This window comes from Camelus ferus, chromosome 16 (genome assembly GCF_009834535.1).
Source record: "Camelus ferus isolate YT-003-E chromosome 16, BCGSAC_Cfer_1.0, whole genome shotgun sequence".
In the NCBI taxonomy this organism is placed as follows: domain Eukaryota; kingdom Metazoa; phylum Chordata; class Mammalia; order Artiodactyla; family Camelidae; genus Camelus; species Camelus ferus.
In genome coordinates this window covers 20,062,953-20,076,531 of record NC_045711.1, presented here as the reverse complement: position 1 = coordinate 20,076,531, position 13,579 = coordinate 20,062,953, and the positions used below count along the sequence as shown (strand labels likewise).

Here is a 13,579-nt window from a genome sequence, read left to right as displayed (position 1 = left end):
GTGGGTACCCATATAATCACAGTCTAAAAAGAAGCAGGCCGTTGTTAACTCCAAATACAGGAAATGCGCTGTGAACCCCCTGACGTGTTACTAACGTTTTGCTAATTTCTGTATGCATCTACGTGTGGCTTTTTATTTTTAAAAAAGCCTGTCTGTTGAGGTATGCTGCGTGTACAGAAAAGCGCGTGTGTTACATATAACTCGATGAGTTTTCAGATAGGAGCTCACACAAGTATCCAGGGCCCAGATTAGAAAATAAAGTCACCAGGATACGTGGGTAGCTTCTGACTGTGTTTCACGTTTCGTGTGAGATGGGAAGTTCACTCTTAATGCAAGCACAGAGACCCTGTTCTCACCCATCGGGGGCAGCAGTGTCCACTGGTGGCCAGGACACGCTCACGGGCTGTCGGCAGCTGGCCTGACGCCCCGTGCCCTTGCCATGGCGACAGTTGTCGTCTGTAATTGGGAGCTTTGGGGAAAGGAGGCAGAGAGGGATGCCATGGGTGTGGCGGTGCTAGTCTGAGGTAGCGCCCGGCCGACTGTGTGTGTGTGAAGGGTCGCTGTGGGCGGCACTGGGGCCAGTATGGGGGGTGTGGCCCTGATTTGTGAAAAACAGAAGTAAGCCCCTCGGGACAGGGAGGGGCCCTCAGGGGAGAGGGGCCCCCATCCCCGCGTCCCATGGGGTGGTGCGCAGTGCGTGAGGACCGGCAGGTGTGCGCTGCTCTCTGGTGGAGGCGGGTTTCTGTGAGTTCTTGGGGACCGCGGAGGGCGGGCGTCTGACTGTAGGAAAAGTAAGTGTTGACATCTCACGGTGGGGCTGAAGGTAGTTTGGTTTTTTCATTTCAGTCAACATTTGAGTGTTTGCTAAATATGTGAATTAATCCTCCGACACTCAGAAGGAGATGCCGTCACCTGTTTTGTGGGCACAGGTGTAACCGGGCCCTGCGGGCCGGGAGGCCCTAGTGTCACGTGACCGGGCTCATTGTAACGGCCGGGTAGTCTGAGGACAGGGCTGGGAGTGCAGACGTGAGAGACAGGAGCACCCTTCCTCTCCCCTGTGAACGTCTGCTGGAAACTAAGGCCTGGGGGCTCGACCTCACCTTCTCTGAGCCTGGAGCTAATCTCTCAAGTCTGATGCTGTGACAGGTGCAGGGATTTAATTGTGAGCTCCTCGTTTGTTTTATTCGTGTGGTTTGCTTATTTTAATTACCTTTTTCATGTACACTGAGCACTTTGCACGTATGCCCCGAGTGTGTGCTGAGGGCCTTCTCTGTGTAGTCGAGGCAGGTTCCCCCTGGGCAAGTGCTCTGTTCTCACGGAGGTGGCATTCTCTGGCGGTGACAACAGGCAGAAGGATGTTAACCAGAGTCGGTGGCCAGAGTGGAATGAAGAACAGTGCAGCAGTGAGGGGTGGGAGGGGCCCCTGGGCACTGAACTAAGGGAGGAACGAACAGGAGGCAGGGCAATGGGGTGGGAGCCTCTGGGCTTTGGAAGGGGAGGAAGAACAGCACCCTGGGGACCTCATGGGAGGACCTTGAGCTGGGGGCTGCGCCTAAGGGCGGGAGAGACAGGCTGGCTGTCCCTCTGAGGTTTTGTATCTTTGGACGACACTGCTGTTTCAGGGACACCCTGCACCCTGGCTCCTGGTGCAGACGGAATGGGGTGGGAACCTGAGCGCAGACAGGCCGGGCAGGAGGTGTCATCAGAGGCCAGTGGCAGGGGAGGGCGGGCCAGGGGCGCCTCCTTGTGACAGGTCACCACGCACTGTGGGGTTAGCAGCGGCCCTGCCTGGCCTCCCCCGACTCAACGCCAGGAGTGCACCTCCCGATCCCACAGCCTGCCTCCAGACACTGCCCGGTGTCCCTGGGGGCTGAGAACCACCACCAGGAGCACGTGGGGTGCAGGTGTGGGCACTGGGGGTTTGGGGCTGTAGATATACGGCTTCTCCCACTGGTTTTTACATTGATTTTTTTTTGGTGTGTCTTTGTGCTTCTCCGACATGTTGTCACGTGTACAGTTTCCTGTGACTGATGATGGGGCTGTGGATGGTTCCATGACACAGAGGACTCCCTGGTGCTGCCTCTTTGGGGGCACATGCCCTTCCCCCCAGCCCCTGGCCATCATTTTTTTTTGTGATTTTTGAGAGTGTTATATAGATGGAATCTTACAACACACGGGTTTTAACTTGGGGACTGGCTTTTTTCACCCAGGACGGTGCCCTGCAAAGTGGTTGCTGTACTGGTTGTTTGATCCTTTTTATTGCCGAGCTGCGTTCCGTGATGTGGACGAGGCACAGTGTCTCCCGCTGAAGGACACAGGTAGTTCCCAGGTTGGGGCTGTTAGGAATGAAGGCGCTGTGCACATTAGTGTGCGGTTCTCTGTGTGAGCACCAGCGCGCGTCTCTCCTGGGAAAGTGCCCGGGAGTGCGGTTCCCCGGTCGTGTGATACGTGTGTGTCTAGCTCCGTGGGAAACCGCGCTGACTTCCCAGGTGGCCACACTGTTTGCCACACCACCAGCACTGCAGGAACGAGCTCTTCCGCCACCTCCCCCCGCCCCCCCGTCACTTGGTGGCGTCAGACTTCCAGATCCTGTCTTTCCTCACAGCACGCCGAGCTTTAGTTTGCTCTGCCATCATGGTTAGTGAGGGTGAGCGTCGCTTCGTGTGTTTGTTTGACATCTTTGTGTCTTTGATGAAGTGGGTTTTCGAGTCTTTCGCACATTTTCTAAGTGGACTGTTTTCTTGCTACTGTCTTTAAATAGATCTTCACCAGTCTGGACGTGAGTCCTTTGTGGGATATGTGATTTGTAAAAATTCTCTCCTAGAAGGTGCACAATGCAAGAAGGTAGCTTGTCTTTTCAGTGCAAAGCAGACAGTCTCATTTCTGATGTGGGTGTGTTTTGAAGGTGAAGCTGACAGCTCAGCAGGTGGCTGGAGTGAATCCTGCATTTCTGGCCGGAGCAGCTGGGTGGCACCATTGATTGTCAGAGAGAGCACTGGGGAGGGGTCTGGTGGGGACACCGGGTCCAGGGAGCAGGAAGTGTGGCTTTTGGGGTCATGCGGGCGTGTGGGGAATCGAAGGTCATAGGCCTGGATGAGCTCAGCCTGGGGAGTGGGTGTGGATGGAGAGGCACGGAGGCTGTGGTCTGGCCTAGGGTGCTGGGTTGGGGGAGTGTGGGGGAGAGGGCACACAGGACTGAGAAGGAGCCCTGGGACAAGGAATAGGGGCGGGCCCCGTGCCCATCTGGTTCTGCTCCTGGCGGTGGAGTCGAGGGAGGTAGTGTCGAAACCTGCCCAGTGGCGTCTTTTCTACCCAGCTAGAGCGTGGGACCACACCTGGAGGTTGTGACCTCCACTTGCTGGACCCTGCCTGGCAGGAACCAGGTAGGGCAGGGTGGTGGGCAGAGCTGGCCACTGAGGCAGGTGCCTGGGATGGAAGCCCAGAGGTCAGCTGAGCACCAGCGGGTGGCTGGTGGTTGGGCCATTCGTATGTGCACAGGTCAGGCTCTGTTCAGCTGGGTGTGACATTGAGACTCAGAGACCGTGGTCTGTGCAGCTATTTTAAATTTTTATTCTTTGAAGGTGTTTGGCTTGCATTACTTAAAATATGTACATATCTGAGTCGTGTCAAGAAAGCTATGTTAAAGGTGAACCAGAGTGTTAAATGGTAAACCTTTTCCTCCAAAATTTAGTCTCTCTGGCTTTTGTTTGCTCAGTAAAAAGGGGGTTGGATTTTTTTTTTTCAAGAAAAAGAATGGTCTTTCTTAAATAAGAAACAGCCACAAAACTGTCTGTTGCTTAATGATGCAGGTATATTTGTATATTAATTTTAAAAGGAATGATCAAATTAAGTGGTATGTGAGTCATTTTTGAGTCCAGTATACCTTCTCCCCCCTGTTTGGCTGGTCTGAATGTTTCTGCTTACTGCTGTTTTTAAGTCATGACAGGCCTTGTTTGCAGTGTCACTCGTTAAGTGACTTACAGCACGTGAGGTGAGCTTGGCACACAAGACGAGGCCCCAGTGCACCTGGGACACGTGAGCCCTGCGACCTGCTGGACAGGACCCTCGCCCCTGCCCAGCAGCCGGGCGCTGACAGTCGGCCCTTCTCTTTCAGGTGCACGTTCCGGTTCCCGAGCACAAACATCAAGATAACGTTCACCGCTCTGTCCAGCGAGAAGAGGGAGAAGCAGGAGGCGCCCGAGTCGCCGGTGAAGCCTGTGCAGGCTCACATCTCGCCCCTGACCATCAACATTCCAGACACCATGGCCCACCTCATCAGCCCCCTCCCCTCCCCCACGGGAACCATCAGGTACAGCCGCTTCTGGGGCGGACAGAGGTCGCTGTGGGTCCACCCGGTCCGGGTTTCCTCCCTGCCTCTTGCCTTGGGACTTTGAGAAGCCGTCAGTCACAGTGAAGGCAGCAGTGCGTGGTCGGCCCTCTCTCTTCCCCGGTGCTGATCTACGTGGAGTGCGGGTGCTGGGGGCACTTAGAATGTTGTTTAGTTTCTCATTTTCCTGTGTTATGAAGCACAGCTCCCAAATGTTCCTGGATTTTTACTTGTGGATTCTTTTTATTTAAATATAAGTTGAAGGGGTAGATGATTTGTCATACTGGTTTAAAGTTTGAGAGGGGTTTTCAGTTGCATCTTGGTTTGCTGCAGTTTCATGTAAATTCTGATGACTTACACTTTGGATTACTGAGTCTGACAACAGTGAAGTGACAAACTTGTGTTTGTCCTGAGGTCCTAAAAGAGACTGGGAGCCTCAGGAAGTGGAGGATGGTGGCTTCCAGGCACACTCTCCAGCATGGAACCCAGCGTGAGGTGGTTCTGTTGTGCCAGGCTTAAGGGGACGGCAGCTGAGGGTCGAGTCAAGGGCCGCCCCGGGACCCATGGACACGCGCCTGGAGCCAGCTGGACTGTGCTTGAGGCAGGGCTCCGCTGTCCCCCTGGGTCCGCTGTGACTGTGGGGTGGGCTCAGGCCAGTCAGTCCTCTTACGTTCCATTGGTCTTAGAAGCACAGAGTATGTATTAGGGCATCTTCTTCAGTGTGAGTGATGTTAGACTTAGGTGTGAAACGAACACATTTACTTTTCTCAGGGGCCGAGCTCCTGCTGTCCCGTGTGTCCACAGGACATGGCTGCGAGGCGGGAAGGCCTCGCCTCTTCCACTCAGGCTGACCTTGTGCGCAGCAGAGCAAGGAGGGCACGGAGGGAGTGCCCGCAGCTCTGGGTTGTAGCTTTCAATTGAACACTTCTGTTTATCCTCTTAAAAACCAGTGTCAACGGTAGGCCTTCTGGAAGGGACTCTGCAGGGAGTGTCAGGACGATTCTGGCTGCTGGCCCTGCTTGGCCCCGAGTCGAGTCCGTGCTCAGGCCCCTTCTCCGCTCAGGCCGCGGCTGCTCTGCCAAGGATGCTGCCTCTGCCTCTCCCACTTAGTCAAATTTGTTCACATGGGACCAGGTGGACCAAGTAGTAAGTGTGTCAGTGGGCGGGTAAAAGCCAGCAGCCCCGTGGCCAGACTCGTAATCAGCATTGTGTGAGAAGTGCAGAATTCACCCAGGAAGGGGCACAAACCAGTGTTTACCCAAGTGGAACAGCGGCCCACAGTGGAAGCAGCAGCCTTGGAATCAGGCCACCGACACCCTGCACAGCCACGTGGAGACGGTCCCGTGGGCGCTCAGGGAAGCAAGGGTGGTTGGAACTCTTAGGATTTTGGTCAGCTCCTGACCCCGCCTCTCCTCACGTAGCTTCGTCTCCCTCTTGTCCTTGCTTACCCCTCGCTGTCCCTGTGTCTGCCCCTCAGCAGAGGGAGAGCTCAAGTGTGGCCCCGGCTTCCAACGGCCTGGGGCATGGCGCCCACCTGCCTTCTCAAACCCACTGTCCGGCCAGTGGGGTCACCCTCCTGCCACACGTCCACATTCCGCCCGTGTCAGCTGGGTTTCAGGTCATGGAGCTGAGCTCTGAGCGGTCTTGCTGTCTTGTTCCCTTCTCTCCGCTGCTTTAAGAGGCATTCCTGGCCCGTGGTGGGCGCTCAAGTGTGGGTGCTGCTGACACGTACTCGTGGAGGGGCCAGCGGGGCTGCAGGGTGCCGGGTGCAGTATGTCGCTCCACCTGCCGGACCCTCCTTTCCAGATCAGGTTTTTGGAGGAGACCACAGTTTCTTAGGTGTTTTTAAAAGTATATATGTATGTGTGTGGGTATATATATATACATACTTATAAAAATTACTTTCCATTCACCATTATTACAGAATACTGTCTGGATTCCCCGTGTTGTGCAGGACACCCGAGCCTGCCTCACCCGGTAGTTTGTGCCTCCCCTCCCTCCTCCCCCCTCCCCCACTGGTAACCACTGGTTTGTTCTCTGTATCTGCAAGTCTGCTCCTTTTTTGTTGTATTCGCTAGTTTGTTGTATTTGTTAGATTCCACATGTAAGTGATATCATACAGTATGCGTTTTTGTCTGACTTACTTCACTTAGCATAATGCCTCCAAGTCCATCCATGTTGCTGCAAATGGCGTTATGTTGTTTTTATGGCTGAGTAGTATTCCATTGTATGTATACACCACATCCTCTTTATCCCATCATCTGTGGATGGACACTTAGGTTGCTTCCGTGTCTTGGCTGTTGTAAATATTGCTGCTGTTTACACTGGGGTGCATGCATCTTTTAGAAATAGTGGGGGGTTTTGGTGGCAGGAGATATATATATATATATATACCCACAACTGGAAGCTCATATGGTAGTTCTGTTTCTTGTTTTTGAGAAACCTCCACACTGTTCTCCACAGTGGCTGCACCAATTTACGTTCCCACCAGCAGTGCATGAGGGCTCCCTTTTCTCCGCGTCCTCGCCAGCATTTGTTATTTGTGTTCTTTCTGATGACAGCCATTCTGACAGATGTGAAGTGATATTTTATTGTGGTTTTGATTTGCGTGTCCCTGATAATTGTGGTGTAGAGCGCCTTTCATGTGCCTGGCGGCCATCTGCATTTCCTCTGTGGGAAATTTCTGTTCAGTTCTTCTGCCCACTTTTTAAATTGGGTTGTTTGGTTTTTTGATGTTGAGTTGTTCTTAGGAATTTTCCCAGAAAATCTCTCTACATTTGCAACACTTGTCTTTTTTTTTACCCAAAGCACAAGTGAGGGCTAACCATACACACTGTCGTATATTTACTGGATTTCTGCACAGTCTTACCTTGGTTTCCTTCCATTTCAGTGGCTTGTTCTCTTTTTTAAAGTGTAACGCTGTACAGAAAAGGGCGCATAGGTGAATGTGTGACTTGGTGAATCATTACAAATGAACGTGGCCTTTGGCAGCAGAGATGAGAACCCTCACATTCTCAGCGTCACAGCCCAGCCCTGTCTTGTGGGAGAAAGTGCACGTTTAAGAACGGGCTCCAGTGTCTGATTGCTGGTGTTTTGTGGCCCCTCTCGCGCCTGCCCGTGTGTGTGTGTCCCCGGCCTCGTTCCCTCACCCCCTTCTGTGCATCCTGTCCCTCCGCCCCCCAAGACTCTCCCTGACCTTTCTGGTGCTGCTGGTTGCCGTGTCCTTCGTCCCAGCCTGTCCTCAGCTCTTGGAGGGCGGGGCGGGGGGCAGCGCTCAGCCCCTCTGCCAGCTTGAGCCCTGGTCTCACATTCCGCTCTTATGTCCTGTAAGTTCCTAAGATGACACTAGGGGCAGCAAATACCTGATTTCTTGGGGTGATATTAAATTTCACAGAGAAAAAGGGAGTCCATTTTTCCATGGGAAATGCTGAAATGCTTACTTTTTGAGTTTGTTTTCCTTGAAGTAAGAGCCAGTTACTGAAACACAGTGTGATGTGTGCTCTGTCATAGACTGACAGGAACAACCGTTTCTTCCCTCAGTGCTGCAAACTCCTGCCCATCCAGCCCCCGGGGAGCAGGGTCTTCAGGATACAAAATGGGCCGTGTGATACCATCTGACCTCAACTTAATGGCCGACAGCTCACAGCCAGAAAACGAGAAGGAAGCTTCAGGTGGAGACAGCCCAAAGGTAAATGTTTTACAACCACAGAACAGACCCCCGGGGCCACCGGGTTGCCATCTGTCCTCACTTCACGTCTGCACGGACGCAGTCTCGCAGGTGCTTTCCTGCAGGCACTCAGAACTGGGTTCTCCCCAGCAGCCACTGGGGCCCAGGTCCTGAACCCTTCACCCTCACTGGGGTGTCCGGGGACGTCCCTGGGCTCAATCCTGCCCCCCCCCCAGGTGCTGAAGGCTGCACACACCCGCGTCTGAAGGCCCTCTTGCGCTCGTCTGCGCGCAGACGCTCACAAGTCCCCTTCTTGACAGTCCACAGGGGACCTGCCTGCTTCCACCCTTTGACCCAGTCATGTCCCTGCTAGGACTTCGTCTGGGGGAAGTGGACGCACATCTCCAACAGAAGGTCACGGAAAACTGAGCGCGGTCTAAGTGCCCCGTGAGGAAAGAGTGATTGAGCTAGGGGTGTCATGCGCCATGTTGCTCATTGGAAGCGCCCTGGATGCAGTGCTGAGAAGTGTTCCTCCGAGGACACATTTATGAAACGTGCTGGGTTCCCCTCGAGGACACAGCACAGCCGTGGGGATGAGCCGCCCCCGCCAGGAGCCTCGGCACGGGGTGCCGGGCAGGGGCAGACACGGAGGGCGCCCTCGGTGGGATTTCACCTCCGTCCACTTGCCTGTTGAAAGTCAGGCAGAACTAAGTGGAATTGTTTCCGATGTTTCTTAGATGGTAAAAGGTCAGTCAGCACGACCATGGTCAGTATGAAAGGTCAGGAGCAGAGGTGGCCTCTCGAAGGGAGGGGCCGAGGGAAGCTCCTGGGATGTGGGCTGTGTTCTCTCTCAGCCCACTGTTGGCTGTACTTCTGTTCACTTTATAGAAGTTTGTTTTCAGCTGATACGGCTGTGTTATGGGCTGCTCTGTGTTACATTTTTCATTTAAAAAAAAAAAGCTTAAAAAAATTGAAATGTATGGAAAAAAGATAACAAGGAAATCCCCCCAGACAGTGTAAGCACAGTGAGGAGGGCTTTGCTCTGGCCTGCAGGGGCTTCAGCTCCACCATCCCTTCCCTGTGCCCCACGTCCAGGAGCCCAGCACGCATGCGCTCAGGGAGACCAGCGGGGCAGGCCCTGGCTGTTTACAAGTGGGTGTGGGGTTGTGGGTGGTTCCTGTCCGTGCAGAGCGTATGGGGTCTGACTCATCACAGTGGCAAGGAGCCACTGGCGGCTCTGAGCGCGCGGGGACCAGGGATGCCAACCCCCCCTCCCCCCCGCCGCACACCTGAACAACCTGCCCAGGTGCCTCGGCCCCTGGGGTGGCAACCTGAGTCTGGCTCCTGGAGCTCACCTGGGCGCAGGGCTTTCTCACAGGAGGAGAGCTCAGTGGTTCTAAGCGCGTCCCTCTGGTGCTGTGGCGCTCAGCATCCTTGCACGCAAGGCCCTCTGAGGCCCCGGAGCCATGCCAGCCCTCCAGGTGACCGCTGGACCCATGTGATGGGCCCTGGCTGTGGTGTGGGGGGGTGTTGCTCTAGACTCTCCTGAGGTCAGGCAGCTTTCCTCGTTTTCTTGTTCTTTTCGTTTTTGCCATTTTGACTTTCTCCTGAAGTGATTTTACTGTTCTTTTTTTATGCTGTGTGCACACCTTCTTTTGCTTCTTCCAAATTTTCCAAAAGCTTTCCCATTAAATTATATTACTTTTGTAGGAAGGAAAACTTAGCATTATCACAGGAATGCTTAAAAACATCGAGACTCCTGAATTTCAGCAAGTTTAGTAAAAATTTTGATAACTTCATTACTTCTTTTGACTTAAATGCAGGATGACTCAAAGCCACCTTACTCCTATGCACAATTAATCGTACAAGCAATCACGATGGCGCCTGACAGACAGCTCACCCTGAATGGGATTTACACACACATCACTAAAAACTACCCCTACTACCGGACGGCGGACAAGGGCTGGCAGGTGGGTCGGTTTCAGTTCGCTGCTGAGGCCGCTGCTGCGGGTCTCGCAGGTGCGGTTGGCAGCCGAGGGGACTGAGCTGCTGTGCAGGGGGCAGGCTGCAGGCCCCTTGTGCAGGGTGGGAGCGGGCGCGGCTCTGGAGGAACCCCAGTCTCTGTCTCTCCCTGTCACGGTCCCCACGGCCAGGGCAGGCTCCGGTCGTCAGAGAGGCTTCTCTCTGACCAGGGCAGTTCATTCTGTGTGTCTCGAGTGAGGGAGGGCTGAAAAGCCAGTGCACCCTGTCCCTTGGCATGCGCCTGTCTTCCTCATCCACACCTGACGCTTGTAGCCTTTTGAATTTTGGACAGGGATGGTTTTCAAACTGGTTTACCAAGGAACCCTTTCTTCAAAAGACATTGTCTCCAGCTGGCCAGCATGTAAGACAGATGGACACAGCGCTGCCCATTTAAATGGGACCTGCGCGTCCAGCTGTCCTTTCAGCCTGTTCCTAGGGTGTCTGTGAACCGTGGCCTCCTCAGAGGACACCTTGAAATTGGTGCATTGTTTCCATTGTTTAGGTTAAATGTTTACACCCTTACATCGTGTGTGTTCTCCCGGTTCTGTGTGTCCGTGTTGTGTGTGGTCACTTACTGCATGGCTCGTAGGGCCTCGCTAAGTCAGCACAGGGAAGGGTTGTTTGCCGCATGGAGCAGCAAAAGTGCAGTGAAAGGAGAAAGACATCCATGATTTAACTCATTAAGTAACCTGGAATGGCTACAGAATTCCTTTGAGGCTTAATGAGTAAATGATCCTTTGAAAAGTGTTTCTTTTGACCCATAAGCATAACCAGGTGATTGGAGTGGTGGGGGTGGTAACCGTTTTCTGTTTAACGGAAGGGAGACAGAACATATGCTGTGTTCTAATAAAAATAGTGCACCAGTCAGATCCTGAATATTTCCTTTGTAAAAGTCTGCAGTCGTGTAAGGGTTTTAGTTGTAGAAGGTACAAGATGCAGCCTGCCCTGTCTGCCCTCTTGTTCTTAGCTGGCCGGGAGAGAAATGCTGGATTTGGAGAGCACTTCCGTGCCCAGCTACCTGGCAGGTCCCTAACACATTGTACGGTACATCCTAGCGGGACCCACTGTGTTTAATCTGTAACAGTGCACTTGTGCTTCGAAGAAAATGTAACACAGAAGAAGCAGATGGTCGTCTGTCCATGTCTGGGGACTGCATGTGGGACACAGCCCCCGGGTGCGGGCAGGTGAGGGCTCGGTGCTTGGGGGGGTGGCTCACTATGTGAGGGCTTCTGATGATTTGAAATGCCGGTGGGCTGGGCTGTAAGAGGGGTGAGTGTTTCTGCAGAGCCTGGCACTGCCCTTGCAGTCAAGCACCCTGTGCTTCCTGACACCCGTGTGGGGCTGAGTCTGTGCCTCATGAGGTTTCTTCTTAAAGACGAGTGGGGGCTACGGGGCAGCCTCTTCCCGCCTCAGTCTCCCAGGGAGTGAGTCAGGTCAGGAGTGGTCTTTTTCTTCACTTTCAGTTTTAAATTATAATCCACCTTCTCTAAGTACTTCCTAATACTTTCTGAATCGCTGGAATCTGCATCGGTGTGGTTTTAATGTGTGTAGCTTTGTTTGATCAAGTTACAAAGGCCTCCAGTTACCTTAGAAACACAGTTACTTTGTGTTTCTGTTCCTTGTCTCCTGTTATATCCTCCTGTTTTCTAGAGGCATGCTGGCTGGAGGGTCACGGTGACCATTTATGAGGTTGTGAGGGTGGAGAGGAAGGTCGTCTGTCTTGTCAAGGCCCAGCCTGGGTTCTGTTCCACTTTCAGAACAGAAGCTCCAGCTCCCTGATCTTCGAACTTACTGGACAGCCTGTTGGGGGTGTGAGGGGTAATGGAGCAGGGTAGAAATCCTGGCTCCCTGTCCCCTGCAGTAGCGCTCATCTCCGTGCTTCCTCCTGACAGCGCGCACCGGGGCCGCTGTACCTCGGTCAGCGCAGCCCGGTGTCTGGGTCGTCCAGCGCCGGGGCTTGGCAGTCACTCCCGAGCTCCTTCCTGCTGGGCGCCGGTTTCACACCTGTCACACTGAGTGTCCTGCAGGGTCTTCGTCTGGGCGTGCTTTTCTCAGTCCGCAGTCCTGGAATCCGCCTTCTGCTCCACACTCGGGAAGGTCTGATTGCGGCTGGAAGAGGATGGCCTTCTCTGTCTTGATGGGGCAGCAGTAGGAGCCAGTCTTCTCTGGAGGAGTGGGTAGAGAGCTGTTGGCTGGTTTTCAGCTTAACTCTGATAAAACATTATAGCAGGTATCTGTGGTTATTAAAATATTCCCACTCTCGTATGACACATTATAAACAGTCTCACAAGTCACAGACACGGCCCAGCCTGCCCCCTCATGCTGCCAGTGGAGGGACTGATGTCCAGAGGGCAGTCCCTTGGGTTGGTTGTATAGTGGTATTGGCGTGTTTTGATTTCTGAGCCACCTCTGGCCAGTCAGAATTTTAGGTCATGGGTAGCAGTTCTGTCAGAAAGTTAATCGAGGAATTTAGAAATGACTTTTGGATAGCCCCAAATTTTAGTTTGAGTTGAAACTTTTAACAGTTTCATTTATTAATTTTAAATTTGAACATTAATGTAAGTGCACAGAATGATCTGAACGCATGACTTTCATCCAGCTTTTCCTGACATTTCCAAGGCCTCAGGATTTGGGAGCTCTGCTCAGATCAGAGCTTTTTGTGGTAGAAGAATGGACTTAGGAATTGAGAAAGAGATTTCTTTTCTGTGCCTCACACTATTATTCTGAGGATCAGAGAAGTAAAGTGCACGGAAGTTCTTTCACTGGAGGGGTGTCAGTGGTGCTTCTCACTTTGGCTGATCCTTCTCCTCTGCTGGTTTGCCAGGTACCTTCTGCTGGGTTAACTCATTCTAACGGCTATGACAGATTCTCTAAGCTAATTTTGTGCTTAAAAAAGTATCTTAAAGGAATGCTGATCTTGGCTGATCTTGGCTCTGTTCGGCTCCAGACAGGGAGAGGTCAGCAGGAAAGATCAGGTGACCAGTGATAGTCGTTGTCTTCCTACCTGGAAGAAAGGTGGAAGTTGATGTTTCCCCTGTTGGAATAGTCCCTGCCCCCCTCCATTCCCCAGTTCCCCTCCCTACTCAGGTGCCCACCCTGCCACGCTGTTACCCTGCCGGCATCCTGGTGTCCTCTCCTCTGCAGAAGCCCCCGGGCAGCCTCTGGCCGTCCTGCTGAGTGGTCGCAACCGCGGTCCCACCTGCAGTCCCCCCCACACTTCCGGGAGGGCCGCCTCCTTCCAGTGCAGAGCTGCAGCTTGGCAGGGCACAAGAACTGGGGCACGTTTTTATTTCTCAGCAAAGAAGTATATGAATTCTACGTATTTTTTTATGTTTCATAGAATTCAATTCGCCACAATCTCTCTCTGAATCGTTATTTCATCAAAGTACCACGTTCCCAGGAAGAACCAGGCAAAGGCTCATTCTGGAGGATAGACCCCGCCTCTGAAAGCAAATTAATAGAGCAGGCTTTTAGGAAAAGACGGCCTAGGGGCGTGCCCTGCTTTAGAACCCCTCTGGGACCTCTCTCGTCTAGGTAAGGACAAGACAAGCACACAGACCCCA

At 53.1% G+C, this 13,579-nt stretch overlaps 1 protein-coding gene across 1 annotated transcript in view; it reads left to right on the top strand.

Moving 5' to 3' along the window:
* FOXK2 (forkhead box K2) overlaps positions 1-13,579 on the top strand; it is a 50,173-nt gene that overhangs the window by 24,413 nt on the left and 12,181 nt on the right. The window contains exons 2-5 of the mRNA XM_032499092.1: positions 4,115-4,309; positions 7,868-8,015; positions 9,818-9,964; positions 13,357-13,550. Coding sequence (XP_032354983.1) covers positions 4,115-4,309; positions 7,868-8,015; positions 9,818-9,964; positions 13,357-13,550 — 684 coding nt within the window. The remainder of the gene's footprint in view (positions 1-4,114; positions 4,310-7,867; positions 8,016-9,817; positions 9,965-13,356; positions 13,551-13,579) is intronic.